The 27,197-nt window shown below is 43.9% G+C and overlaps 1 protein-coding gene across 1 annotated transcript in view; it reads right to left on the bottom strand.

Annotated features, from left to right (window-relative positions):
- Positions 1-378: 378 nt before the first annotated feature.
- Kif27 (kinesin family member 27) overlaps positions 379-27,197 on the bottom strand; it is a 66,556-nt gene continuing 39,737 nt past the window's right edge. Inside the window, exons 11-17 of the mRNA XM_075969442.1 lie at positions 17,890-18,003; positions 16,000-16,176; positions 13,893-14,108; positions 8,227-8,433; positions 6,583-6,781; positions 4,707-4,871; positions 379-1,675 (exon numbers count right to left, since the gene is read on the bottom strand). Of these exons, the coding sequence (XP_075825557.1) occupies positions 1,215-1,675; positions 4,707-4,871; positions 6,583-6,781; positions 8,227-8,433; positions 13,893-14,108; positions 16,000-16,176; positions 17,890-18,003 (1,539 nt within the window). The 3' untranslated portion in view covers positions 379-1,214. The remainder of the gene's footprint in view (positions 1,676-4,706; positions 4,872-6,582; positions 6,782-8,226; positions 8,434-13,892; positions 14,109-15,999; positions 16,177-17,889; positions 18,004-27,197) is intronic.

The raw sequence follows: 27,197 nt of genomic DNA, 5'->3' as shown, positions 1-27,197 counted from the left end.
TTGTCACAAGACTAATGTATGATTGTGTGTGTGTGTCTGTGTGCAGACATAGATACACTTTAAAGATGAACCAGCAGGGAAGTAGGTGGCAAGAGAATTCAGTGGAGTTGATAAGCCTGTGTAAGGTAGGGTTGCTAATGGCTCCACACAGCTTCAATTAGTCAAAAAAACAAAACACCCCAAAACCAAAAAACCAAAACAAAGACAAAAAACAAACCACCCCACCTTGGGCTTACACATACAATACTTCACGGAGTTACACTGGGATGCTGCCCATCACAGACAAATATGGCAGGGAGAACCATCGCTCAGTTAATTGAACCAGAAAAACTAACAAGCTTGCATGGACGTGTCGACACCCAGTGCCGTCAAGCCCGCGAAGCTGAAAACCTGAGCCTGTGAAGGCTCAGCTCTTAGCCTATCAGACAGATGCATTACCCATGCATGCTGTTTAGACTGCGCTGCTCACAGCGGTGTCTTTCCTTAGGATGGTGGGATGTTCGTGTTACTGTCCCGGGAGCTGTGGACATGGCCCACACACAGGTCTGGCATCATATGCGAGGGATGTGAAGTGCACAGGGCAGGACAAAGGTGGAAATTTGCAGTCTGTTGTATCATCACACAAAGATAATAAAATAACTATAAAAATGAAAGATGCCATGTTAGAGCTAAGGCTGGCGTGCCACCTCTGTGGATCCTAAGAGCTGTAATGCACCCTTGGACCCCAGGCTGAATTCTGGCAAACATTTTCATCTTACCAAACAAACACCGCAGGTAGGGAACTCTGGCACAGTTGGGGTTTATCTGGAGTTTAAAAAAAAAGCAACATATGTATCCTTAAACGTTCCACTACTCGAGGGCTATAATGCACTTCTAAGATATGCCTTTATAGTATAGAGAATGATACACATCTGAAGCATGTTTTAGTCTCAGTTGTTCTCCAAATGTACTGAAAAAAATAAAGGAAATATGCCTGGAAGAGAACTTCAGTACACTTACATAAGTAGAACAGTTCAATGTACCAAGCATTCAAAAACTCATTTATAGAACAGTAAACCTGAAAATACACTCTAGTACCCAAGAGTCCCACCCCCTTCCTGTGTCCCGGGAAGAAGCTGTGACCCTGGGCTTTCATCCTGTAGGTGAGAAGAAGGGGCCTCTCACATAACTACCAAATTAAAAGTTTTATTGTCCAGGCCTAGGCTTTAAAGGCACTAGGTTTCCTCGGGTACTTCGAGGGAATCGGCAGTCACTGACCGGACCCCAGCTCCAAGACTGGAGCGCCGTAATGACAGCTCCGAGGCAGAAATCTGACGTAACTCTCTGCGGCACAGTTTGACAGGCTTGACACCCTGAAGCTGCCTGGTACTTCTCAGTGTCTGGAACTGGGACAGCGGTAGACTCTGCAGCTGTGTGAAGGGAGGGGCCCCTGGTTTATCGGCACTGCTCGGCAGTTGGCCACTGGAGGGTGTTACTGAGCTGTGGACTGGAAGTAAGTCCCGGCTGCCCTCTGGAATCTGCTGGGGCGCCGCCGGTTCCGTTTCTAAGCCGCTTGAAGAATTGTCTCCTTTTCTTTCACCTCCGTTCGATTTTGTCTTTTCAGTTCTACAGGCCCATTTTGATTCTTCAGAAGCTGCCTCTTCTGGACTCAGGACTCCATCTCCAGCATCACGTTCTAAGGAGGAGCCACACAAAAAGCAAACATCTTCTCAAAGCCAGGTACTTCTGGGACCACAGCCTAACAAACCACAATCATTGTGACAGTTAGATGCGACGCTTTCAGACTTTGTTAATGATGTCTTCAAATAGACGTGTGGCTATGAACCAATCCTGACTCACATATAAACATCTTGAAACGTGAATAACAAATTTTTTTGTTTGTTTTTGTTTTTCAAGACAGGGTTTCTCTGTAGCTTTGGAGCCTGTCCTGGAAGTAGCTCTTATAGACCAGGCTGGCCTAGAACTCACAGAGATCCGCCTGCCTCTGCTTCCTGAGTACTGGGATTAAAGGTGTGCGCCACCACCGCCCAGCGTGAATAACGTTTTTTTTTTCAACTCATTGACATTGAAAAATCATGTATTGATTTTGGTACTCTCTAGTAACTGAGTACTTTGTGTGTCTCTGAAATATCTTTTTTTTTTTTTTGGTTTTTCGAGACAGGGTTTCTCTGTGTTTTTGGAGCCTGTCCTGGAACTAGCTCTTGTAGACCAGGCTGGTCTCGAACTCACAGAGATCCGCCTGCCTCTGCCTCCCGAGTGCTGGGATTAAAGGCGTACGCCACCACCGCCCGGCTCTCTGAAATCTTTTTAAAGAAATAGCTATTCATTTTTTCTAGAGTTTAATGCAATTCAGTGTTTTGTGCACACGGATGTTTGCCTGCAAGTGTCTGCACACTTCATGTGCGGAGTAGTAAAGAGGGTATCGCATCCTTTGGGACTAGAGCTGGAAATGACTGCGAGATGCCATGTGGGGACTGGGAACCAAACCTGGGTTCTCTGAAAGAGTAGGCAGTACTTTTAACTGCTAAGCCACCTCTCTAGTCTGAAGAGTTATGTATGTAAGTGTTTTGCCTGCATGTATGTATGGGTATCATGCATGTGCAGTGCCTGAGGAGGCAAGCGAGGGTGTCAGAGTCCCTGAAGCTGGACTTACAGGTGGTTATGAGCCACCTGACATGAGCGCTAGGAACTGAAGTCTGGGTCCTCTGCAAGGCCAGTGAGCCCCCTCTCCATCCCTTCCACCTCCCTCTTATCTTTGTCCTCCGCTTGGCTGGTTACTGGTTAATGCCAAGTCCTGGCCAAGTTAAGCTTGCTCTGGCCTCATCTCCAGGCCTTCCTCATCACATACATGTATGCAAATCCGGTCATGTTGGCCCTCTCGCATGATAGCAGTATTCTGTATCCATCTGTAGTCTGTGATTTAGGGTCAAGTTATTTCCGAAATATTCATTGCCCCCCTATTTTGAGGTCTTATAAAAAGGAACAATGTATAACCTTCCAGGAACTTTTGACTTTTGTAGAGTACTCTGTCATGGTATCTGTTCTATTATGAAGGGGCTAATTTTACATATGTACATTTAATTATTATACAAGGATATGTCTGAGTTTGGTCATGTTTTTAAATGTGGAGGGCATGCCTTAGGACTGACCTTAGGAACACATGGTTTTACTTTCATTTGGACAATATTGTTAAAAATCTTGTTTTAAAAGATTTATTTATTTTTATTATGTGTTTTCGTGTACATCTATGTGAGGCCAGAGGATTTCAGAGCCTCTAGAACTGGAGTTTCAGGTGTCCATTAGCCACCTTGTGGGTCCCAGGTCCATGGCAAGAGCACCCAGTCCTCCTGACCACTGCATCTCCTGTCTACAGTGGCTGGTGGCAACCAGAGGCTGCTTTTCTATAACACAGGAAAGTAACAGATGCTAGGGCTGCCCTAAGGGCTAAGAGCCAAGGACAGCAAAAGCAATTGCCCCATAGCAGGCAATTAATAAAAGCAATCATCCTACGGTTTGTAATTTTAACACAGCTTGTCTATTTAAGCTTTACACATTTTTAATGTTTGAAAGTCAACTATATCCCTCAACAATGAATGAGAACATTAACAAACCTGTAGCTACAACCCTGACTAGTGACTGAAGTGAAATGAACAATTCTGTAGCTACTGTCATGTTGATAAACTCCAGGGCAGATTCACAAGTTTGAGTTGAGCCTAAGTCTCAAGATACACTTGCCGAGTATGTGTGCGGTGCAACACTCCTAGACAAGAGCACGTGTGAGTGTGCAACACTCCTAGACAAGAGCACGTGTGAGTGTGCAACACTCCTAGACAAGAGCACGTGTGAGTGTGCAACACTCCTAGACAAGAGCACGTGTGAGTGTGCAACACTCCTAGACAAGAGCACGTGTGAGTGTGCAACACTCCTAGACAAGAGCACGTGTGAGTGTGCAACACTCCTAGACAAGAGCACGTGTGAGTGTGCAACACTCCTAGACAAGAGCACGTGTGAGTGTGCAACACTCCTAGACAAGAGCACGTGTGAGTGTGCAACACTCCTAGACAAGAGCACGTGTGAGTGTGCAACACTCCTAGACAAGAGCACGTGTGAGTGTGCAACACTCCTAGACAAGAGGCAAGGGGTTCAGTTCATTAATTCACTGCACAAGGAAGAATTAAGTGCAGTATTTAAACTACCATAACATATTATTTGAAACAACCTTTATTTGGAGTTAATATATTTTTTAAACCATGCTTTGGGCATATTATACTTTCATTTTCAAATTTGACTTGAATATTTTCCATAATTAATAAAGACATGCCCATAATTTAAAAAAAAAACAATCACTGGGGACGGTGGTGGTGCACTTTACTCACAGCACTTGGGAGGTAGAGGCAGGAGGATCTCTGTGAGTTCAAGGCCAGCCTGGTCTACTAGAGCTAGTTCCAGGACAGCTAGGACTACACTAAGAAACCCTATCTCAAAAACCAAACCAAACCAAAGTAAAACAAAAAAGGAAAAGAGAAACATTATGACTCTCTACTACACACACACACACACACACACACACACACACACACGTTCAATTCCCCAGCACTTCTGTAAACAGTTTGTCTACAGAGGTAAATGAAGTACCTCCCCTAAACAACTTGTCACTTGGGAAGTGACCCCAGGGTTAGCAGGTCAGGTGACACCTGAAGCCTTACGCTCTGCTAGTGAGAGCCGCCATGGAGACGCTCCTCCGGTAGTCTCCTTCAGTTTCTTCTTAAGATCTCTGCTGGTTTTCTTATAGAAGTAAAGATCTTTTTCCAGCTGCTGGATTTTATCTTCATATTTTCTAAAGGTTTCTATAGTGCCTTCTCCATCTTGCTCTATACAAAGCAAAAATTGACATTTAACCTTGGCTTACACAAATGACTCAAAACTATAGCTCAGATAGCTCCAGACTCACATTAAAGGGCCAGAAGCATTTATATGGATCTGTTGCCTGAAGGGATTTCCGCAGCCATAGTAAGGATTCTTCTCGCTATACAACTTTCTTCAAAGGATCGATCCCTTCGTTCCCTTTTCTACCTACTCTCTGCCAGCCACTTCCTGCCCCGCCTCGGCGCCTTTGCCTTGGCTACTGAGACGACTTATCAAGAACAGAAATGGGCATCCTCCAGAAAACAGCTCAAGCATGCAGACCTCTACCCATATGGCCTGGGGCTGACGTCAGACTGTGGCTCTATGGAAAGTTATACGCCTGGGTTATAGGCCGAAGAAATACACAGTGAAAACCCACAAACAGAAAAGCTGTTAGTAATGAGTCTAGAAAGGTTAAATAACAAAGAAAAAACACTACAGAATGGGGGGTGAGCTGTGTACCATTGTTCTACAATGATAAAATCTAGTTTTCTGACCTTCAGAAAACACTTCCAGACTTACACCCTCCTTTATACAGTACATATAAAAAAATTGGTTTCCATCTTCTTTTGCTATTCTTATATCTTATTTAACCCATCATCTAGCTTTAAACATGACATGCAAGGTCCCAGGGTCTAGTCTTGAGCACCAAAACCAAAAACGCCAACCAACCAAAAGCCATATACCTTATCAGCTTAATTTCCCATATGAATAAGCTGAAATTAGGAAATTCTCAAATTGCTAATAATTATAACTATAGCTATTGTGTATAATCTGTATGCATAACTATAGAAACAATTTGATTTTTATTGATTTCTTGAGACACAGCATCATGAAAATCATGAGAATAAGAGGTGCTAGTAATGGACCCAGGCTTCACGCATGATCTGTAAGCACTCTTCCAAGTGAGCTATGAATTACTGCTGTGTGACCCCAGTCATCTCAAAACAACAGCGTTCTATTCCGCTCTCACTCTTAGACATGACTACAGAAAGGAGGGGTGTGTCTGAGTGCAGTGGTTGTGGGACCGGCCCAGGGAAGTCCTGTTCACTGTGCAGAGACACGAACACTGTAGAGTTAACCTGCGGTCGTTTCCTCAAGACCCAGATTTATGTTTTCCAATTTTCTGCTTCTTTCAAATCCCTTCAACCAATTGCAGCTCTGTGATCATGAGTGTCAGGGCTGAGCAGCCTGAATTAGAGCGGAAGCAGGCTCAGCTAGCAAGGTCTGTGCTGCCACAGCGCCTGCTTGGACACCAGTCCCCTCCTCAGGTAACATGAGGCCAGACTACTGTGATAGCTCTCCTGCACCAGAATCTGCTGTTGGACCGCTGCTGGCCACTAGTATTATGATATGTACCCATCAATTTTGATCTATGATCTAACCTTAATGCATAAAATTTTATAATCAACTAAAGTTGTAACAAGAAATAGAGTCGGGAGTTACAACAGAATCTATCACTTCGTCTGCACATGGAAAGGTCAGACCAACAACCACCCACCAGAATGACAGGCCTTCTTTAGTGCCGGGAGCAGGCAAAGGGGGCGACACTTGGAGCATGGGTCATCTTATACCAAATGACAAAAAACACGGTAGCCACGCATGTAAAGGAGATGATATGGGGCCTGGCTCCCTTCCTCAGCACACCCCTAACCCAGCTGACCCCCAAAGACTTGCCTTTGAAGTGATTTAACAACAACTGTATCTTTTGCTCGTGCTCCTTCTGCTGGAGGGTCAGTCTCCGGTCACACTGCAGCTGCAGGTGCTCCAGGGCAGACTCTAACTCGTGGATCAGAGTGTCCTGCTCCAGAACTTTCATCTTCATCTCCTTATTCTGCAACTGCTGTTTGCGTTCAGCTTCTCGCAAATTAATCACCTATCAAAGATGGTTTTTGACCTTTTAAAAAGGTATCTTACGTAGTCTGACACAATAGATTAGTCTAGTTTTCTTGGACTACATGAAGTTGGAGCTACTTAACTTCAGTAAGATCTTAAATGCCTTTTAAAGGTGTAGGATACATGGCAAATGTTTTAAAACATAACTAGAAAATAGCCTAACAACCTTTTGAATTTGTTGGAATTCTGAACTGATAATATTTTCATTTTCAACATAATATTGTACTAATAGTTGCCCTTCTAAAACTTATTAGATAAGATCTCTGAGTTCAAATTTTATAATTCTCTTTCTTGCTTGCTTTTTCTTTTGGAGACATGGTTTTTGCTATATAGTCCTCGCTGGCCTTGAACTTGTCTCTTAAATGCTAGGAATATATAGTCACGTGCCAGCATGCCTGGCTATAATTCTGTAACTCTGTTCCTCTAGTCCATATGGATATTGGGGATGCGTTTATTCTTGCAGCATCCACTCTGTCCCAGCTACAGAGTATTCTGCCCTGAAGCACAGCGGTTCCCCTTCAGGCCATGCGTGTGTTTGCTGTAGTCTGCTGTGCCATAGGAAACAGAGCACCGCGGACAGTGTCTGTGCAGTAGATCCTGACAGGACTCTCAAACAGGAGACTGACTAATATTTTCACTCATCTGTTTCGAGAAGGTCCCACTGTGTATCCCTGGCTGCCCTGGACTCGCTCTGTAGATCAGACTGGCCTCGAACTCACAGATCCACTTGTCTCTGCCTCCTGAGTGCTGGAATTAAAGGTGTGCACCACTATGCTGAGTTTTGCATTCACTTTCTATTTTACACAACTACACCTTGAAAAAGTATTTGTCTTACTTTGTATCAACTGTTCGATATTCTCACTAATTCAATATATTTTTAGGGAAAATGGTACATATTTTAAATGAAAAAATAATAGAGAAAATAAGAATATAGTTCTTAGTGATACAAAGTATCCCAGTATCAGAAAACTGCCAGCTCTGTAAGATAACCTGATGAAGCAATCCAGATTAATAAAACCTGCTACTGTCATGGCCACCGGAGCACCACTTCGTCTCCAGTCAACTCAGACATCATGGTCGGAAACACACCAGGTTCCTATTCACAGCGATGGAGGAGAGACAAGCTGCAGGACCCTAGACTTCTCATGAATAGCATTTATGTTTAGAAGCAAGAAATAAAGAAGTATATAAATTAATTTGTCTAAGAAAGATCTCCTATCAAGGGGACTTCAGTTTTAACCACCTCACAAAGTTAGGTGTATCTGGATAATTCACAGCGGTTCTGAACGCGCTCAGCACCATAAAGAACAACGGTGCTTAAGGCTAGTCAACCGCCAGCTCTTCCAGCCCGGCACTTTTAGTTCAGAATAAATAAGGGTCTCTGGCCCTCTTTTGTAAGAAAAGTATTGTTCCTTGGACACATACCTTTTTAAAATATTTGAAAAGAATAGCTCTGATCTCGGTAAGGTTCAGGCAAACTAGTTTCCCCACGACATCTGCCTCGCTCTGAGAGAGCGTCTGGAACGATGCTCGAAGCGAGTTCTGGCGACTCTGGATGCTTTCGTTCTTGAATTCAATTGCGGCTTCCAAAGCTTCTATTCCTTCTTCAAGTTGGAAAAGAAGATGTTCTTCCTAGGGACCACAGAGAGCATTTATCTTAAAAACAGTTATAGCCTGAACTCTGTCATATGCTTACCTAGGGTCTTACCATGTGATAGTCTCTCCATCTAAGGAACTATTCCCTGACTCTCACCGTAGGATGGGTCACTTGTCAGTGTATAACAGAGATGTCAAATCTCCACCACAAACATTACATAACAAAATGGAAGAAACAAAAGCTAAGTGGGTTCCATGATGTTCCAAGGCTACGCAGCAAACATTGACTACCTAATCCAGAGGATACACCTGAACATGATCTCAGCTCACAGAATCTGCAATACTGACATCTCCCTCCATAGTCCTCAAGTCCATTTAAATGTAGAATCCCCACTGATGATGGGGGTAGTGTTGTACCTCCAAAGACCTGGCAGAGCAGACAGTGCTAGGTCAGGAGGAGGGGACACTGCACTGGGAGCCAGCGGCTGAGAACTAGCAACCAGCAGAGTCTGGAAGAAAAAGAGCAGAGGTGACAGAGTAGTCAGGACTTGGGACTGGGACACCTCCCTGGACTCCTATGAAATGAACCAACTGTAGAAGCATTTGCCTAAAACTCCAGCACTTGGAAGGTTGAGGCAGGGGAATCATGAGTTCAAGATCTGTTTTAACCCCCTTCTGAGAAAAAAAAAAACTCCTATGCAATGTTATTTTAAATGGTGGCAACAGAGCATCAGATAATACACAGCATGTGTCAGAACAAAAAAACCGGCCTTTGAGTTGTCCAGATTAAGGCTATCCGGAAGGAAGGAGGGGAACTCGGATCCCTGGTGACCAAGAGGTGGCTGTCTCTGTGTCCTGTGTCTGCACTGAGGTCCCCAGAGCAAGCTTCTCCAGGAAGATGGCTTTGTCCACACACACATCTGCTCAGCATGGTATTTATCACATGGTGTAAACTGTTTGTTGGACTTAATGAAAATTTAAAATTTTCGTATGTCTGATTATTTTTTCCACCTCTCCTGAGGGCTTTTCAGTGACTCGAGAATCAGATAGCGACCTCATCTAGCAGGAAGTCGAGCACTCACTTTAAAAGGCCATCTTATTAAATCTTCTGGGAGAACAATTTGGGGAAAAACATTCAATTGCCATTTCTCTAGGCTAACCATCCTTTGATTATATAATAATTGTTCCAAAATAAACAAAATGATATTTTGAGAGATTAATTTTTACAACGTTGAAATTAGGTATATCTGTGTACTGTCTGTGCACGTGAGTGCAGGTGCCCTGCAGAATCCAGACGAAGATACTGGAGGATACTGGCTGGACTGGAGCTGGAGTTACAGGCGGCTGCAAGCTGTCCCATGTGGGTGCTGGGAACTGAACCCAGGTTCTAGTCACTGAAGCCATCTTTTCAGCCCCAACAATCACATTTTTCAGAAGAAAGAAAACTACCTTAAATACTCCTGAGAGGTTCTTAGATGAATGAAGAAAAGGAACCTAGAAATAGAAGTGAGTTATCTAAAGATAACAGTCTGACTTTTTAATTGATACTCATATTTTATCACAAATATTAAAGGTGTGCTGAGAACTATTTAGCATAATTTTAGTTTTCATAGTTTTGGATATAAGTTAAGGAATGGCTAAGAAAACATGAGATATTATAACTATGGAATCCTGAGGCCACCACTCTAAATACCTGCTGCCCACAGGCCAATGACATGGCTCAGTGGGTAAAGGCTTTTGCTGCCAAGCCTGACTCAAGCTTGTTCTCTGGTATCCACATGACAAAAGTAAAGAACCAACAACGTGTAAGTGTATACGTTCACGTGCACACACACACACCCCACATGAAACTTTAAAGAGTGAAGAGGTGAAAATACAATGACTACCAGCCACAGTTGTGGGTCCCTCTAACTCAAGGTAAGTGGCCGCGGTACACCGTCACAGCACACACTTTTAAACTCTCATCTGAACTGAAGATGTTGATAAAGATTCTGAGAGAGCAGGTAGGGTGAGTCCTAAGGACCTACTTTTCCAATAGCTTCCCCGAGAACAAGGGCCTAAAGAAGTAGTCTTTAAATTAAATACTCTCAATCAAGAAGTAAAACAAAAGACTAACAAACGTTTTCATGCGAGTATTGTGTTATATGTACATTTGGGATGAAAGAATGTTTAGACAATAAAGAAGGAACTGAAATTTAAAAGGCAGAATAGACATAAAGGTTACTATATTTTCTTCCTGTACACCACTTACTAGAGAACAGCTCTGAATTATTAGCAAACGTCTGCATTCATCTTGTCATCTCCAGCAACATGGTAGCTATACAAAGCGTTAATAAAATAAGCCTCGTACAGAAAAATGAAGACGAAGCATTTTCAACACACTTGAGCAAGATTAAAAAAACCTGACAACCTACAAGTGGGGAGTAGAACAACGGTCAGCAAAACTGTAAGTGGGGAGGATGGTGAGAGGTTAGCTGGCACCCCGAAACAGATCTAGTTCTCATGTTCCCAGTTAGATCTGTCAGCCTGACACCGCCAGTCACTTGAGAGGGTCATCTTAAGCAGGGGTTTCTGAGACAAGGCCGACCTGGGGATAGACCTGTGTGGGACTGTCTTGACTGCTGTCATGTCTGGGCTGTCTACAAAGCGAGCAGAGGACCAGCCTGCACACATGCCAGCAAGCAGTGCTCCTGCATCTCTCTGTTTCAAGTTCTTTCTCATGCTCCTGTCCCGACTTCCCTGAGTGAAGGGTTGCGACCTGTGAGCTGAATAACCTTTCCTTCCCGGAGCTGCTTGGCTTTACTAGGGGCAGAAAGGAAGCCAGCACAGAGACTGGCAGCAGAGGAAAGCTGCTGTGAGGGACCTGACCACAGTTTAGAGAACGATGTAGAAGGAAAGTGTGTAATTTTATTCCGCAGCAGCCCAGAGTTAAGGGACTTTGGACTTCGTGTTTTCATTTTCATTTATATGTATGTACATGTCTGTGCGTGTGTGTGCCACATGTGTGCAGGTACTCCCACAGGACAGATGGTTCCATGAGTTCCCCTGGAGCTGGAGTTACAAGTGACAGCAAGCCACCTGAAACGGGTGCTGGGAACTCCAGTCCTCTGGACGAGCAGCCAGTGCTCTTAACCACTGAGCCATCTCTCCAGCCCTAAGAGACTTTGAGCTCCTCCTCCTTTTTTTTATTTTTTTGTTTTGTTTTTTTGAGACAGGGTTTCTCTGTGAAGCTCTGGCTGTCCTGGAACTCACTCTGTAGACCAGGCTGGCCTTGAACTCACAGAGATCTGCCTGCCTCTGCCTCCTGAGTACTGGGAATAAAGGTGTGTGCCACCACCACCCAGTCTCAAATATGTAAATTTTAATTTTTGTATTTCAACAAAAAATGGAAGTGTTTTGTTTCCAATGAATTGTTGGGCAATCTGCTACTAAAATGATCTAATGTCTATCATTTATTGTAAACAATATAATTAGAAAAATAATGACTGTAAAAAGAGAAAATAATTTGAAGCAATTTAAAAACATCAAAATTGCAAGCTATCCCATACCTATTCACGTCCTGGTCACTTTAGAATCTCCTTCTGATAATGCGCCACTGGCAACCTATTGAGTGTTGACCTTGGCTTTAGAACACAGCAGAGAGAGCAGAGGCACTTCCACACTACGCCAAAGAAAGCCAGAGAAGCTTGCAAGGCTCAGCGGAACCCTGCTGGGTTCCACCTGGGATGGTATTGTTCAGGGAGTGTTGCCAATGTTCTGCCACAGAATTCCACAGGGAACAGAAGCCATTTCCTGTGAGAGCGACCTCACATGTCGCTGGCCTTGACTTGCACCGGCCTCCCAAATGCTAGGATGTGGGTATGTACTAACTACCACGGTTTCACTGTCTACTAGCAAGGGGCTCTGCCCTCTGCAAACAGGTTTCTCACTTCCGGCTGCTCTACCTCGTAATGGCCCTATCAAAACATTCACCATGTTTTTCAAAATCCAACTTAGAGTTGCAATCAACCATGGCAGCACTAAGACAGCTTTCCCAGATGACCCCTGCACTACTGTGTGTAGATAATGTAACTATAGCTTTACTACAGCACCCATAATCATCTGTTTAATGTTCTTTAGGGATTCAGTTTCTAATATGTCCATCTTCCCATGAGAATATGGATTCTCAGGAGAAACACAACCTAGCAGTTGGCTTGCTTTGTTTTCCTCTACATGTTTTCCTAGTAGCGGTCCTGGGCAGACAGAATTCCTTAAAGCTTGCTGTGTTTAGGTGCTTATCTGAAAGTTTGGAGCTCTAGGGGCTCTAAGTCATAAAGTAGTGAACAGATGTGTCCTTTCAGCTAACAGACTGCTGTCTAAGGTAGGCTGAATTCCCTTCATCAGTCCATTCAACACTGGATTTACAGGAGACTTACATGGTACCCTTCCCGCTGTTTTATCAGGAGCTCCTCTAATGCCCCCTCTTGCCCAGGCTAACACATAAGGCACAAGGCTCCTGAAGTTCACCTTTTTTCGGCAGCTGCCCTTGCTTTGGCAATGATGGGCCATAACGATAAATATTCGGAGAGAAGTTTCAGGACATTAGGATCATTTCCCACTGAAATAAAACATGTTCTAAAGGACCAAGTCAATTCATTCATTGACAGCCAATGAATGAATCAATTCTTACATAAAAAAGAAAACAGCAAGGGTGGTGATGGTGCATGCTTTTAATCCTAGCAGTTGGCGGGCAGAGGCAGGTGGATCTCGAGTTCAAGGCTAATTCCAGGATAACCAGGGCAGCACAAAGAAACCCTGTCTCAAAAATCCAAAACCAAAACCAGATGGGAAGAGCTATATGACCTCTCAGATGAAAACTCTAGCTGGAAGGTATCTTATTGGAATTTGTATTTTCATTTGAATGGTGGAGAATTTTCTCTGAAAAACCAGCCTTTTCTTCAGCCAAGTTTTTATAGAAAGAATTAACTCTCAATGTCATAGGCATGTTTTATGTAAGTGAACTACCCAGGTGACAGATGAGTGGAGGGCCAAGCCTGACCCTTGAGTCCCACATGGTAAGAAGGGAGAGCTGTTTGCTCCACGTTGTCCTGACCCCACAACACACCATGGTTTGTGCACATGGGCGCATCCCTCAAAATGTGAGAGAGGAAAAGCAGGTTATGTGCTCTCCTTGAAAGATCAATGGGAGAGGCTTTCCTGTGATCTGTGATTTCAGGTGAGAATCAGCTGAGGAGGCATGCATAAGGGATGTTGAGTATTGGTTCCCTAGTGCCACACTCAAGGGACGTGTGGATTCTCTAGTGCCTGGCGGTCCAGAAGGGTCCATGCGGAATGCCATTCTGTGAGGACATCTGTCTCCCCAAGCATGGCTTACAGTACCACACAGACGCCAGATGAACTCATTAGCTGACACAGAACGGTTTATCAGGTTTATGATCACGTGACCCACATCACTCGTCATAGGATAGCTCCAGCTCCAAGGAGTACTGACTTACTTTGGGGGACAGCACTCTGCCACTCTGAAGCTTCTCATCCACACTGTCCCTTTGTCGCTGGAGCTTATCCTTTTCTTTCTGGAGTGCCTGAACCTGCTCTGAGATCTTTATTTTCTCCTCGGCTGTGCAGCTCTCAAGTTGCAAACTTTTCTCCGTCAACTCTTGCTCCAACGAGCTCAGGCGATCCGATATTTTCAGACAATCTGTGCTTAAGTCCTAAAAGACACAACCACCAGTAGAAAGAGAGTTACAAGAAATTCAGATAGCTTAGAAAACAGAAAAAAAAACATCAATAAGATACTGAATGGTTCTATTTTTATTTTTTATTTTCTTCCATAAACTTTCTCAAGGGATCCATTAACTAAAATCTTAAATTTAAAGGTTCTTTAAAGATATATGGGTTTGAAGTATGAAGTTATGGGGGCCAGGGAGGTGGCTCAGTCAAGAGCACTGGCTGCTCAGGCAGGATGGTCTTTCAGTTCCCAGCATTCATAAGACAGTTAACAATGTAACCAGTCCCAGGGAATCCGGCGCCCTCTTCTGGCCTCCTTGGGCACTGCACACATATAGTGCACTATACATGCAGGCAAAACACTGACTCATTAAAAAAAAATCAAAGGTTTTGAGAGGCGGCATTTTTCTTTTTATTATTTTATTCCTTAGCTCATTACATGGTAAGACTGTTACGGTTTCTTAAGATGTTAGTATTTGGTGTGTTTCCGCATACTTTTTATTCTTATTTCATTATGGTCAGAAAATATAAGAATCTGGTCAGATTTGTGGATATGTCCATTATAACTTAAAATAATTTGTAAAGATATTGTATTATATACTTCCATATGGTTTCTAACATACACATAAACTATCATAAGGTTCAACATATCATAATAATAAGCAGAACCATGTGCCCAAATAATCCTCCTTCATTCCTTTTAATTGGTTCTTCTGGTATTCTGACCTGTGTGTAAACCACCAACTTCAGATGCTGCTGTAAACCACAGTTAAACAGCACTGTAGGTATTAATGCCTGTGAACGCACAAACTGGACTTTAAAAGTCAACTGTAAGCTGGCCATGACCACAGCATGTCCTATGATCCTAGCCCCAGCCTGAGGCAGAGGCTCATGGCCAGACCAGGCTCAGAGAACACTGGTAAAGAACCAAACACAAGAGGTCAATTTTATGTCCCATATATTTTACCATCACGTGATAATAAGTCATACTTGGAGAACATTGAGCATGTTACTTAAGAGTCTCAATGCTCCAGTGACAGTCACTAGATAAAGCAGCAGAACTGGGAATAACTTTCCTTTTAACTACAGTTGATCTTTATGTGCATGTGTATCTGTGTGTGCACACATGTGAACATGAGTTTCGAGGCCAGAAGTCAGCATTAGGTGTCTTCCTCACTGGCTTTTTCACATTATGTTTTGAGACAGGGTCTCTCAGTGGACCTGGAGCTTGGTGATTTGACCAGGGTGGCTAGCCAGGCCCAGGAATCCCACAGAAATTACAAGTGAAAGTTTCCATCCCCCACTTTTATGTGGGTTCTCAGATCTGAACTCAGGTCCTCACCCTTGGATGGAAAGCAAATTACTTTTTTATAAAAAAAGATTTGTTTATTATGTATACAGTATTCTCAGTATTCTGTCTGCATGTATGTCTGCAGGTCAGAAGAGGACACCAGATCTCATTACAGATGGTTGTGAGCCACCATGTGGTTGCTGGGAATTGAACTCAGGACCTTTGGAAGAACAGGCAGTACTCTTAACCGCTGAGCCATCTCTCCAGCCCACGGAAAGCAAATTATTTAATAAGTTCGTGATTTACCTTTTAATTTTTCTAATTTTTTATGCTTTAAAGGTGTTTTGTCTGAATGTATGGTTGTGTTCCATGTGTATGCCTGGTGCCTAAGGAGGCCAGAAGAGATTCCCTGGGACATGAGTTGTATAGAAATGGTTTAAGCTTCCATGTGTGTGCTGAGATCAAACCTCGAACCCCTGGAGGGGCAGCCAGTGCTCTTAGTCTCTTAGCCATTTACCCAGATCCGGATTTCCCTTTTAGAGAGAGCATATCCCAGAAGAAGAGAAAACTAACAAGCATGATACCTGACTAGATCGCAGCTTCTTATTTTCCAGCTGGCTCTTCTCCTGGAGCAGGGCTTCCTTCTTAGAGACAATGGCTTCACGTTTCTTCAGGTCTTCCTCCAGCATCTCTAGTTCTTGGCGTTGGTTCAAAACTTTCTCTACTTCTTCATCTAACCATTTCTTTTGCTCATCCAATTTCTATATTAAAAGAAACACTATGGTTTGTTACTCCCCCACCACAAAAATTATACCATTTCAAGAGGCTGAAACTTAAAATGAACGCTACAATTATCAGAGCAGTTCCTGTTCCCATGGCTCTGGTGATTCTGAGAGCATGCTGCTGTGTTGTTTTATAGGGAGTTATAATTTATTGGCCCACAGTGGCACATTCCAGCTATTTCTGTCTGACAAAAGCATCACGGTTTTCTTCACGTCTGTTAAGATCACTGCTGCAGAGACTAGGCTCCCACTGGCAGTTGCTCTCTCAGCCTGCCACCCCCCAGCTACTCGATGGACTGCAAGGGCGGTCTGGTCAGCTCCCTACAGCCAGTTCCCTATGCTGCCTGGCCTGCAGACGGCACTCGATACAAGGTCAAATGAGTAAGTAAATAAATGCCTTATTCAATCAATCAATGGAATAAATACTCCATGGAAAAGAAATTGACTTTGTAGATTGTCAACTTCAAAGGCCACAAAACAAAATGAAGGGTGGGGGGGCATACAAAGCGTGATAGTATTCTGTTAGACACGACCAGGAGCAAGTAGAGACATACATAAAACACGACTAAAACACATGCCATCACAAACACATTGAAATGTCTTTAAATCACTAAAACAACAAATAAACAGAGATGTCAACAGAGCACTGTTTTCCGGTCTCTCCTGGGCCCCATAGAAAGAACTAGAAATCTATACCAAGACAGTGAGAACCAGACACAGGGTCCCATGCCTGCACTCCAGAGCAGAAGCACGAAGATCAGAAGTTCAGGGCCATCTACCTACATAGGAAAGTTTCAGAGTAATCTGGGCTTACCTGAGACCCTGTCACAAAGCAACTGCACAAAGGCCACAAGGTAATAAAAATGCAGGAGAAAAGGGAGCAATGTAGCCGAAGCAAAAAAGATGCAAAGGCAGCCAAATCTCAGAACAGACCTATGAAGTATGATCCTGTAAGCACTGTCAACCCACACCACACTGTACCTGTTCAAACACCTCAGTTTAGCCTCCAGGAAAAGGCCTTAGGAATCCACAATTAAGTTAATATTTATAGCATCTCTCAAGTGTGAGTGGAGTTTCCAATAGACAAAAAGACAACTGTTGAAAATATTTCTGAGTGTAAATGGTATCTATGGGAATAGGGCCATGCTCTAAATGTTACTATTAAAATATGTAAAATGTAAATATTTTCAAAATTTAAATAGATGCATTTGTATTCTGAATATGATTACAATTTTAACTACACTGTTTTTCTTATATAAATATTTTTAATTTTTTTGACCTTTGAATTTAGTTTACAGGTTTTGGTTTTATTTTAAAGTATAACACAAAAATACGATAATATGTTGTAGTACATACATAATTTGGTTCTGTTTGAAAGTAGAGCTCTGGATTTTAAAAATATACCTGTCTGAGAAGACATCTGTCTTTAATGGGACTAAATATAATCTAGAACATGGATTTCATACCATATTTAAAAAAATCATTTCTGCCAACATAAGATGATAACACATTTCTGGATGACAAATAATTTAGTAACATTTTTGAAAGAAATACAGGACATTTTACAAACAAGCAACAAAAAAATCTAACATTTGAAGATTTTATTCAGAATCTGCTATTTTTTTAACCTATATTGAGGCTCTCTCTCATCAAATTGAAGAGAATTAGAAATACTGAACAGAGCTGACCAACCTGGACTTGGTCCACACCTCTAAAAGGACCTTTTCTTCTGTTCGAGTTAAGTCCATCGAGGTCCTCAGCCTTTGGGGTCAGACCTTCTCCTTGCCCGGTTTTTAACTGCAGGTCCTGCACACAGAGAAATTAAAACGCCTTACTCACCTTTACTCCCCGCCTCTCGTTAATACTCAGATGAGCATTCTTTCTCTGCTCTCTCCGCTTCCCTCATCCCTTCCAATGCTCGTCAGATCCCACAGCCACATGCATGCCACATGTACCCTGCTGCGTTTACACCCACCGTCTTAGAGGGGTTCTCAGCATTCACACGCCTATTACAAGAGCAAAATATGATGAAGAGTGAGGCTAGTTTGGCTCCAAGGCAATAAGGTCAGGGTTTGCTAACGAAACTGAAGCTTTCTCATTTTGTGCTACAGATTTCCGCGTGTTTTCTCTTCCTTTCCGAGACTGTGGCCCTCACAGCCACCTGCGATGTGCTGTGTCTGAGTTGGGAGTAAGAATGCAAGTCTGCAGTGCAGAATCACTCTCGGGCTGGAGCAGCGGCTTGGTAGTTAAGAGTGGGTACTGATCTCACAGAAGACCTGAGTGCCCAGAACCCATGTTGGGGGGCTCACCACCGCTGTACCACAAGCTCTGGGGGATCAGGTGTCTCTGACCTCTGGGGGACCTGTGCTCACAGGCACATACACACCCAAATATACAGAATTAAAAATGGTAAGCATGTTAAAAATGGGAGCCTACAGCTTGAGAAAAGCCTTGTAAGGTCAGACAGACTCAAGCCTTGTCGAGAGCACTCCCCAGCTCCACTAGCTTCCCTCCACGTCTGCAGGACTGAATCAAGACGCCCCATGCTCATGGTGTTCCTCTACTACTGATACCGGGAGTCAGGAAGGAGGCCGTGGATGAGATGCTTCATATGTGCTAGACAGCAACTCAGGGAAAGAAACATGGAAGGAAGAGACTAAGGGGCCTGGCCTTCTAACTCAAGAGAACTAAGGATTATTTAAACTTTCAGAGTAATTTGAGCAGATGTTTGGTTACATGTAGGTTGTTACTGACCTACGATGGAGAAGTACAGAGGATGAGAGCGTGAGTTACTTTCACAGCGAGTCCACCTCATAATTTTTTTATCTACTGACTTCAATCGGTTAAATTTTGTGCTTAGCAGAGCATAGTTTACGCCTATACTCTTACTACTTGAGAGGCTTGCTATGAAATAGTCCTCTTGTACACTGTAAAGATTTGTCACTTAAATTGGTTTAATAAAGTGCTGATTGGCCAGTAGTCAGACAGAAAGTATAGATGGGGCGACCAAACTAAGGATGATGGGAAGAAGGGCAGGTCAGGAGTTGCCTGCCAGACACAGAGAGCAGGAGATGAATATGCCATCCTAATAAGGGTACCACCACGGGGCAGAGCTTAAATAAGGAGTATGGCTTAATTGAAAGTGTAAGAGCTAGGCTGGGCATGGTGGTGCACACCTTTAATCCCAGCTCTGGGGAGGCAGAGACAGGTGGATCTCTGTAAGTTAGAGGCCAGCCTGGTCTACAGAGTGAGATCCAAGACAGTCAGAGAAACACAGAGAAACCCTGTTTCAGATAATCAAAAAAGAAAAAGAAATAGAGTTTTTTTTTAAAGCCACATAAAGATGGAAAACACACAGAGAATCTGGATACTGTATGTTATTGTGTTGTCTTTGAATTGTTTGACTTCTGAGGAAGGAGCAACAGCTGCTCAAAGACATTTGATTATAAATGCTGCTGGGTTAAACCAACATATATATTTTAAAAATATCTTGACTTCAAAATATAAGTCAAAAGATATGCTACTTTGGGAAAAAGGTTTTGCTTTTGTTTTCACAGGAAATGAGAGGTTGTGGATTCATTCTGCATAAAGAAAAATCAGGTTTGATCAAGGAAGAACCCCTGAAAAGTCTCCAATAGGAACAGATGTCCCAGATGATCCAACATCTCAGAGCAACTGTGTTGCTGCTTCCTCTGAGTTCTACAACCAGAACAAGCTTCAAGACTGCTGGCTGAGAGGATTCAGCCTCACAGACTACTCCAGTCAAGATTTGAACATAATCCTAAATTTTCTTTGGGTCCCCATAAGATTATCAGTGCCCCCAGTCAACAGGAAGTATCCTAGAAAATTAGGCCCACATTCCCAAGAAAAATGGATTATGAATGTTTGTCTTTATTTAGTGTGTTGGTTACAAGTTGTTATAAATAATGATCAGGAAAAAATCTAAACTAAGGAGATTAGATTCAGAGTTCTTGTTTTGAAAAGAAAAAGAGGGGAAATGCCATGGGATAATGCTTGTACATGGTAAAGATTTGTCACTCATACTGGTTTAATAAAAACACTTACTGGCCAGTAGCCAGGCAGAAAGTATAGGCAGGGCAACCAGACTAAGAGAGTTCTGGGAAGGGGAAAGGTAGAGTCAGTCACCACCCAGGCCCAGAAGAAGCAAGATGAGAATGCCTTATTACAGAAAGGTACCAAGCCACGTGGCTAAAGATAGACAAGAATTATGGGTTAATTTAAGTTCTAAGAGCCACCTGAGCTAACACCCCAAACAGTTTATAATTAATACAAGCCTCTGTGTGTTTCTTTGGGACTGAACTGCTGTGGGGCCAGGTGGGACAGAAACTTGTCTACAAAGCTGAATGGCCAGTATCTAGGCAAGAGGCATAGACAGGATTTCCAGGCAGAGGAAAACTGAGAAGAATCTGGGCATGCAGAAGATACCAAGAGATACAGAACAAGTTGAACACACAGAAATGAGAAGAGGTAAAGATATCACTTGGTAGAATGCAGATTGGTTTAAGTTATAAGAGCTATTGGGGGCAAGCCTAAGGTAAGACTAAGCCTTCATAATTAAATCCAAGTCTCTATGTCGTTACTTTTGGGCTGGCCGTCCAAAGAGAGTCCAACAAGAAAGCTTGCTACATTTGTCCCTTGCAGAGACAGCACGGAAACAGGACTACTGTAAACTCCATGTAAGAAGGAAACAGGTGGGTATAACTAATAAAGCTCAGCACAACCCATAATTTTAGACATTCTCCCATATTTCTTTGCAAAAGCTCAGTATGGTGTCTGTCTATGACTGTAACCAAAGCACTCTGGAGGCTGGGGCAGGAGCACATGCTGTAGGTCAGCCTGAGTGACAGAGACACACTCTGTCTCAAAGCCAAGCAAAAGCCAAGTCTTCATCACAGGGATGCGGCTCAGGTGGCCAGTGCAAGCTTCATCCATAAAAGACCCTGAGTTCCCAGTCTAGTGCAGCTAAGACAAAGCAGAGAAGCGAGCCTGTGAACAAGCCATTCTATGCTCTGGAAATGGTTTAGACAAGTATGAAGTGGAGAGACAGACTAAGTTACCTCCTTTTGGACTGAGCATGGTTCTTTGTTTTACAGGAATGAATATAATCTTACTACACTTGGAGCAATCTGTTTCTTTTCCTGGAATACCTACACTGAACAATTACTGCAGAGTGTAAAAGTTCAAGCTGTAGGTAGAGTTTCATTTCAGCAGGTTATAGCATGGATTTAGACAGCACTCTGTCTGAGGTAAGCGTTGGCCTGTGTTACGTGAAACCCCCAAAGCACAGTCTGACAGGCAGGCCTGATCCTTATATGGATGGAAGAACAGAGACCAAGGCCCTGAGTTGCTTACAACAGGGACAGAATTAGAAACACTACAAACTGGCAACCGACATTCCGGAAGATGGCAGTAACACCCACTCTCAGGCTGCCCTCTAGAACTTGCTCCAGGGACAGCTGGAGGGCACTGCCCTCCAAGGTGGTAGGCAATGGCAAACACCATTTTCAGCAGCAAAGAAAGAAAGGGAAGTTTGGAAAACAGAAGAGAGGAGAAAAGTGGGGAGTCTGTCCTAGAGGGCCTATCCCTGACTGGTTAAGGACAACTGCAGCCTACAGAATGACAGAGCAGGACAAAGGCAAGCCTCAGAAACTGCACAGGTAGTTCTATAGGACCGAGGGTGTGGAGGGAGAAGGAAGAAAGGAGGGGAAGGAAGGGAGGGGGGGGAGGGAGAGGAGGTGCTTGCAGCAGACTACACTGGCAGAGGGAAGGAAACCAGGAAAACCCTCTCTTCTCAGCACTCAAACAGCACGGACAAGTTAGAGGCAACAGTCCCTCCTGGGATGTCTCATTCCGAAAATCCAAAACAAATGTCACAGGGCTGTATTCTGAGACCTGAGCTGGAGAATACCTCTAAGTAAAGAGGGTCCATGAGGTGGGGATGTGACCTAAGCCAGAGAGCCCAGTGGCCCACAGACAGGCGCAGCACCCATGCTAGGCTATACTAGGGACCATACAGAGCAAGCCCAGCACCCGCGCTCACATGCAGACTTCAACAGTCAGGGCCAGCACCTGAGCACAGCCAGTGATTCTCTCTCCTTCATGCTCACCGCCCCCCTTGACTAATCTCTAACTGCATTCAGCAGACCAGATGGGTTTTCCCTGTCCACTCCCCTCCCCGTCTGCTGAGCTATCCTGGGTGTCTGGCCTCTGCCTCCCACCTTTAGCTGCGTCACTGACTCACATCCCTTCTTTTTACTTCTCCTCTGGGTTCCCCTCTGTTCTGACACTCACCCTGAGTGCGGTCTTCTGCCCCTCCCTAGCCCTGGGACCCAGGATTGAGGATGCTGGGCTACCTTGTTCCTTTACTCTTCCCAATCTCTAGTCCGGGGGCCAAGTTTTTTGGAGGCAGGATCTCAAGATATAGCCTATTTTGACCTTGAATTTGCAATCCTCCTGCCTCAGCCCCTTGAATGTGGGAATTCCAAGCCTGAGTCATTAGATCCAGCTTTCTTTAAATACACCATTTGTTAGCTGTCGTCAGTCATCTGCCCGTCAGAAGTCTGGACTCACCCATCTAGCTCTGTATCCTTCAACCAATGTCCCCCATTTCCCAACCCAAACTTAGTTTTGACAACACCCTTGTCAGTTCCATCAGGAAGAAAGAATAGCATCCTCAACAGAGGGTGCTGGTACAACTATAATTCTACATGCAAATGAATGAAGCCAGGCCTGTGCATCGCATCAAATATGAAAACCAACACCAAACAGATTAACAAGCTGACTGTATAAGCTACAACCATACAGCTTCTGTGAGCAAATACAGGCTAAGTTCTTCATGGCCTTGGACTTGACATCAAAAACATTGCAGGGATGTGATGAGGGCGCAGCTCAACTGGTACAAGTCCTGTCTAGGAGGCAGAAGTCCTGGGTTCAGTCCCCAGCACCACATAAACAGGGCATGGCTGTGCAAGCCTGGAATCCCAGCACGCAGGGAGAGGAGGATCGGATGTTCATCAAGGCCATCTTTGGTTATATAGTGAGTTGGAGGCCAGGCTGAACTATATGAGACCTTGCCTCAAAATAGAAAAACAGAATAGCATTATACCCCATATGACTGGGCCTTTCAACACCCTGCCATGGAAAGGGGCGGGACTCATGACCCCCTCCCCCCAACAAGGATTTGTGAGCAGTTGACAGGGGAGGGAGAACACTCTCTGCAGTGGTATAGCTGCTGGTAAGGAATACATGCTCCTGCGCACAACTCAAATAGGGGAGGGAGAACACTCTCTGCAGTGGTATAGCTGCTGGTAAGGAATACATGCTCCTGTACACAACTCAAATAGGGGAGGGAGAACACTCTCTGCAGTGGTATAGCTGCTGGTAAGGAATACATGCTCCTGTACACAACTCAAGTGAGCAGTGGGCAACAGCAAAATAAATAAAAGAGGAAAATGAAGGGGAGCGAAGTGGGATTAGAAGAGAAAGGGGTTAACAGGAGTGAGAGGGGGGTAAAGGGATAGCAGGGGGAAGCAGGAGACATCCAAATATAGTAGGTCCATGTGGGAAAATGTCATATTCACCAACCGAACATCTGAAAGAGTGCTACTACCCAATATATATAAAGAACTCAAGAAACTAGACATCAACAAACCAGATAATGGAGTACAGATTTAAACAGAATTCTCAACCGAAGAATCTAAAATGACTGAGAACCGCTTAAAGAAATGTTCAATATCCTTAGCCACCAAGGAAATGCAAATCAAAACAACTCTGAGATTCCATCTTACATTTGTCAGGACGGTTAATCAAAGACACAAGTGACAGCTCATGCTAGCGAGGATGTGAAGCAAGGGAACACTCCTCCATGGCTGGTGGGAGCGTAAACTTGTACAGCCACTATGAAAATCAGTATGGCAGTTCCTGAAAATCCTGGGAATCTATCTATTCATAGACCCAGCTATACCACTCTTGGGAGTATACCCAAAGGACACTCCATCCTACAGTGGGGACACTAACTCAAGTGTGTTCATAGCAGCTTTATTCATAAGAGTCACAGACTAGAAACAACCTGGATGCCCCTCAAATGAAGAGCAGATAAAATGTAGTACATTTACACAATGGAGTATTGCTTAGCTGCCAAAAAAATGATAACATAAAATTTGCAAGCAAATGGATGGAACTAGAAAAGATCATCCTGAGTGAAGTAACCCAGACCAGAAAGACAGACATGGCATGCACTCACTTATATGTGGATACTAGCTGTAAAGTAAAGGATATCCATACGACAGACCCAGAGAGGCTAAATAACAAGGAGGGCTCAAGAGGGGATGCATGGATCTCCCTGGGAAGGGGAAATAGAAAAGCTATCAAGGGTGGGTAGGGCAGGTGGGGATGGGAACAGGAAGAGAGTACTGGAAGAGATGATTTTAAATGGGGAGGCATTAGGAGACCAATGTAGAACCTAGAGCAGTAGGAACTCCCTGGAATCTGTGAAGCTGACCCTAGTGAAGACTCCTAGGAATGGGGGATGTGGAGCCTAAACCAGCCATCTTCTGTAACCAGGCAAGGCTTCTGGTGGTGGGACTACCACCCACAAAACCTCCAACCTACAGCTTGTCCTGCTGGGGTAAATGTGGTGCAAAACTTATGGAAGAGGCCAATAAAGGTCCAAAGTGAGGCCCAGACCACAAGAGGGAGCCCATGCCTGAGAGTCCCTGGAGGGCCAGGAGCCTAAGGCTGGACCTCCCAGAGAGACCTGGGAGAGAACCAAACACGGCTGACTAAACAAAGTCAATAAAATGATTCCTAATGATATCCTGCTATACTCATGGACTGGCGCCTAGCCCAGTCATTATCCAGCTTTATCCAGCAGCTGATGTGAGCAGATGCAGGGATCCGCAAGCAAACGTTAGGCAGACCAGAGGGAGAGGATAGACTGCAGGAGCCAGAGGAGTCAAGGACAGAAGAATATGGTCCACAGATTCAACTCTGCAGGGCTCTCAGGGACTCACAGAGACCAGAACATGGAGCCTGCATGGGTCTGAGCTAAGTCCTCTGTATATACATTATGGTTGTGTAGCTTGGTGTTCTTGTGGGACGCCCAGCAGTAGAAGTGGGGACTGTCTCTGACTCTTTTGCCTGCCTTTTCCTCATAAATCCTAAACGAGAGGGGATGTGCCTGGTCTTACTGTAACTTGCTATGCTAGATTTGTTTGATATCCTTGAGAGGCCTGCTCTTTTCTGAAGGGAAATGGAGGAGTGGATCTGGGGAAGAGAGGGAGGTATGTGGGGGGAGGAAGCTGAAGAAGTGGAGAGAGAAGAAACTACACTAGGGATGTGATGTATAAGAATAAATAAAAAGAGCCAAGTTGTGGTGGCGCACACCTTTAATCCCAGCACTCGGGAGGGAGAGGCAGGCAGATCTCTGTGAGTTCGAGGCCAGAAAATGTTATAATAAAATCTACTCTGTGTTGCTAGTAGGAATGCAAAAATGATGCTGCTGTTGCTATAGAAACCCAGCCACTGGCAGTTCCTCAGAAAGCTAAAGGAACTTAAACACTTGTAAATTTAAAGTCAACAATACCACATCAATGTTCTTATGAACAACAGCTAGAAAGTCCAACCTCAGCATCCACTGATGGGTAAAAGTGAAACGAATAAACAGGCCGGACACAGTGGTGCACGCCTCTAATCCCAGCCCTTGGGAGGCAGAGGTAGGCGTATCTCTGTGAGTTCAAGGCCAGCCTGGTCTCTGGAGGGAGTTCCAGGACAGCCAGGTCTACACAGAGAAACCCTGTTGGGAGAGGGGCGATGGTCTTGCTGTTTGCCCAGGCTGGCTTCAAACTGATGACAAGCCAGCCTGTCTCATCCTCAGGAGCTGGCACACACACACTGCACCCAGTGCCACAGTGAGGGGGGTGAGGCTCCGACAGGTCCTACAGCACCAACGAATGCCAAGGGACGGATCTTCCCATGTACAAGAAATACATGAAAATGCAGATTCACAGAGACAAGATCCATCAGAGCTTATCGGGAGCTGAGGAAAGGGGACAGGGATTGCTATTAACAGTTACTCAGAGTTTCTCTCTGAAGTCTTGACAATGTTTAAAAAACAACTATGATGGCTGCACCTCGCTGTGAATATAATAATGCCACATAATTAAACATTTATAAGCGTTGGATGGTAAGTTTTATATTATATATATTTTGTCATACTTCATGAAAATTGACAGGGCTAACAAGCTGGCTCAGTAGGCAAGGCGCTTGTCACCAAGCCTGCCGACAAGAGTTTGACTCACAAACTCCTCAGATGTGAGGAGAGTGGAAGGAAAGGACAGACTCCTGCACCTTGTCCTCTGACTTCCACACACACACAAAAATAAGTGCAAGAATGAAAAATTAAAAATTATAATAAAAATAAAATTTAACAATATATCAAAGCCCATTGTATGGTGAAGAAATTATATTCCAACAAAAAATTATAATAAAAAATTTAGCATGGACAGATTCAATACAATGCCAACTAAAATCCCAGCAAAATTCTTCAAAGACCTCGAAAGAATTGGTACTCAACTTCATATGGAAAAGCAAAAAACCCAGGATAGCCAAAACAGTCCTGTGCAATAAAAGAACTCCTGGAGGCATCACAATCTCTGACTTCAAACTCTACTACAGAGCTACAGTACTGAAAACAGCCTGGTATTGGCATAAGAACAGACAGGAGGACCAATGGAACCGAATAGAAGACCCAGATATCAATCCATATATCTTCGAACATTTGATTTTTGACAAAGAAGCAAAAAATATCAAATGGAAAAAAGAAAGTATATTTAACAAGTGGTGCTGGCATAACTGGATATCAACATGTAGAAGAATGAAAATAGGCCCATAACCAGCCTGGTCTACAAGAGCTAGTTCCAGGACAGGCTCCAAAACCACAGAGAAACCCTGTCTCGAAAAACCAAAAAAAAACCACTTCC

The sequence above is a fragment of the Microtus pennsylvanicus genome, chromosome 4 (assembly GCF_037038515.1).
Source record: "Microtus pennsylvanicus isolate mMicPen1 chromosome 4, mMicPen1.hap1, whole genome shotgun sequence".
Classification (NCBI taxonomy): Eukaryota; Metazoa; Chordata; class Mammalia; order Rodentia; family Cricetidae; genus Microtus; species Microtus pennsylvanicus.
Note: the sequence above shows the minus strand (reverse complement) of the source record. Positions and strands in the feature narration are given on the sequence as shown.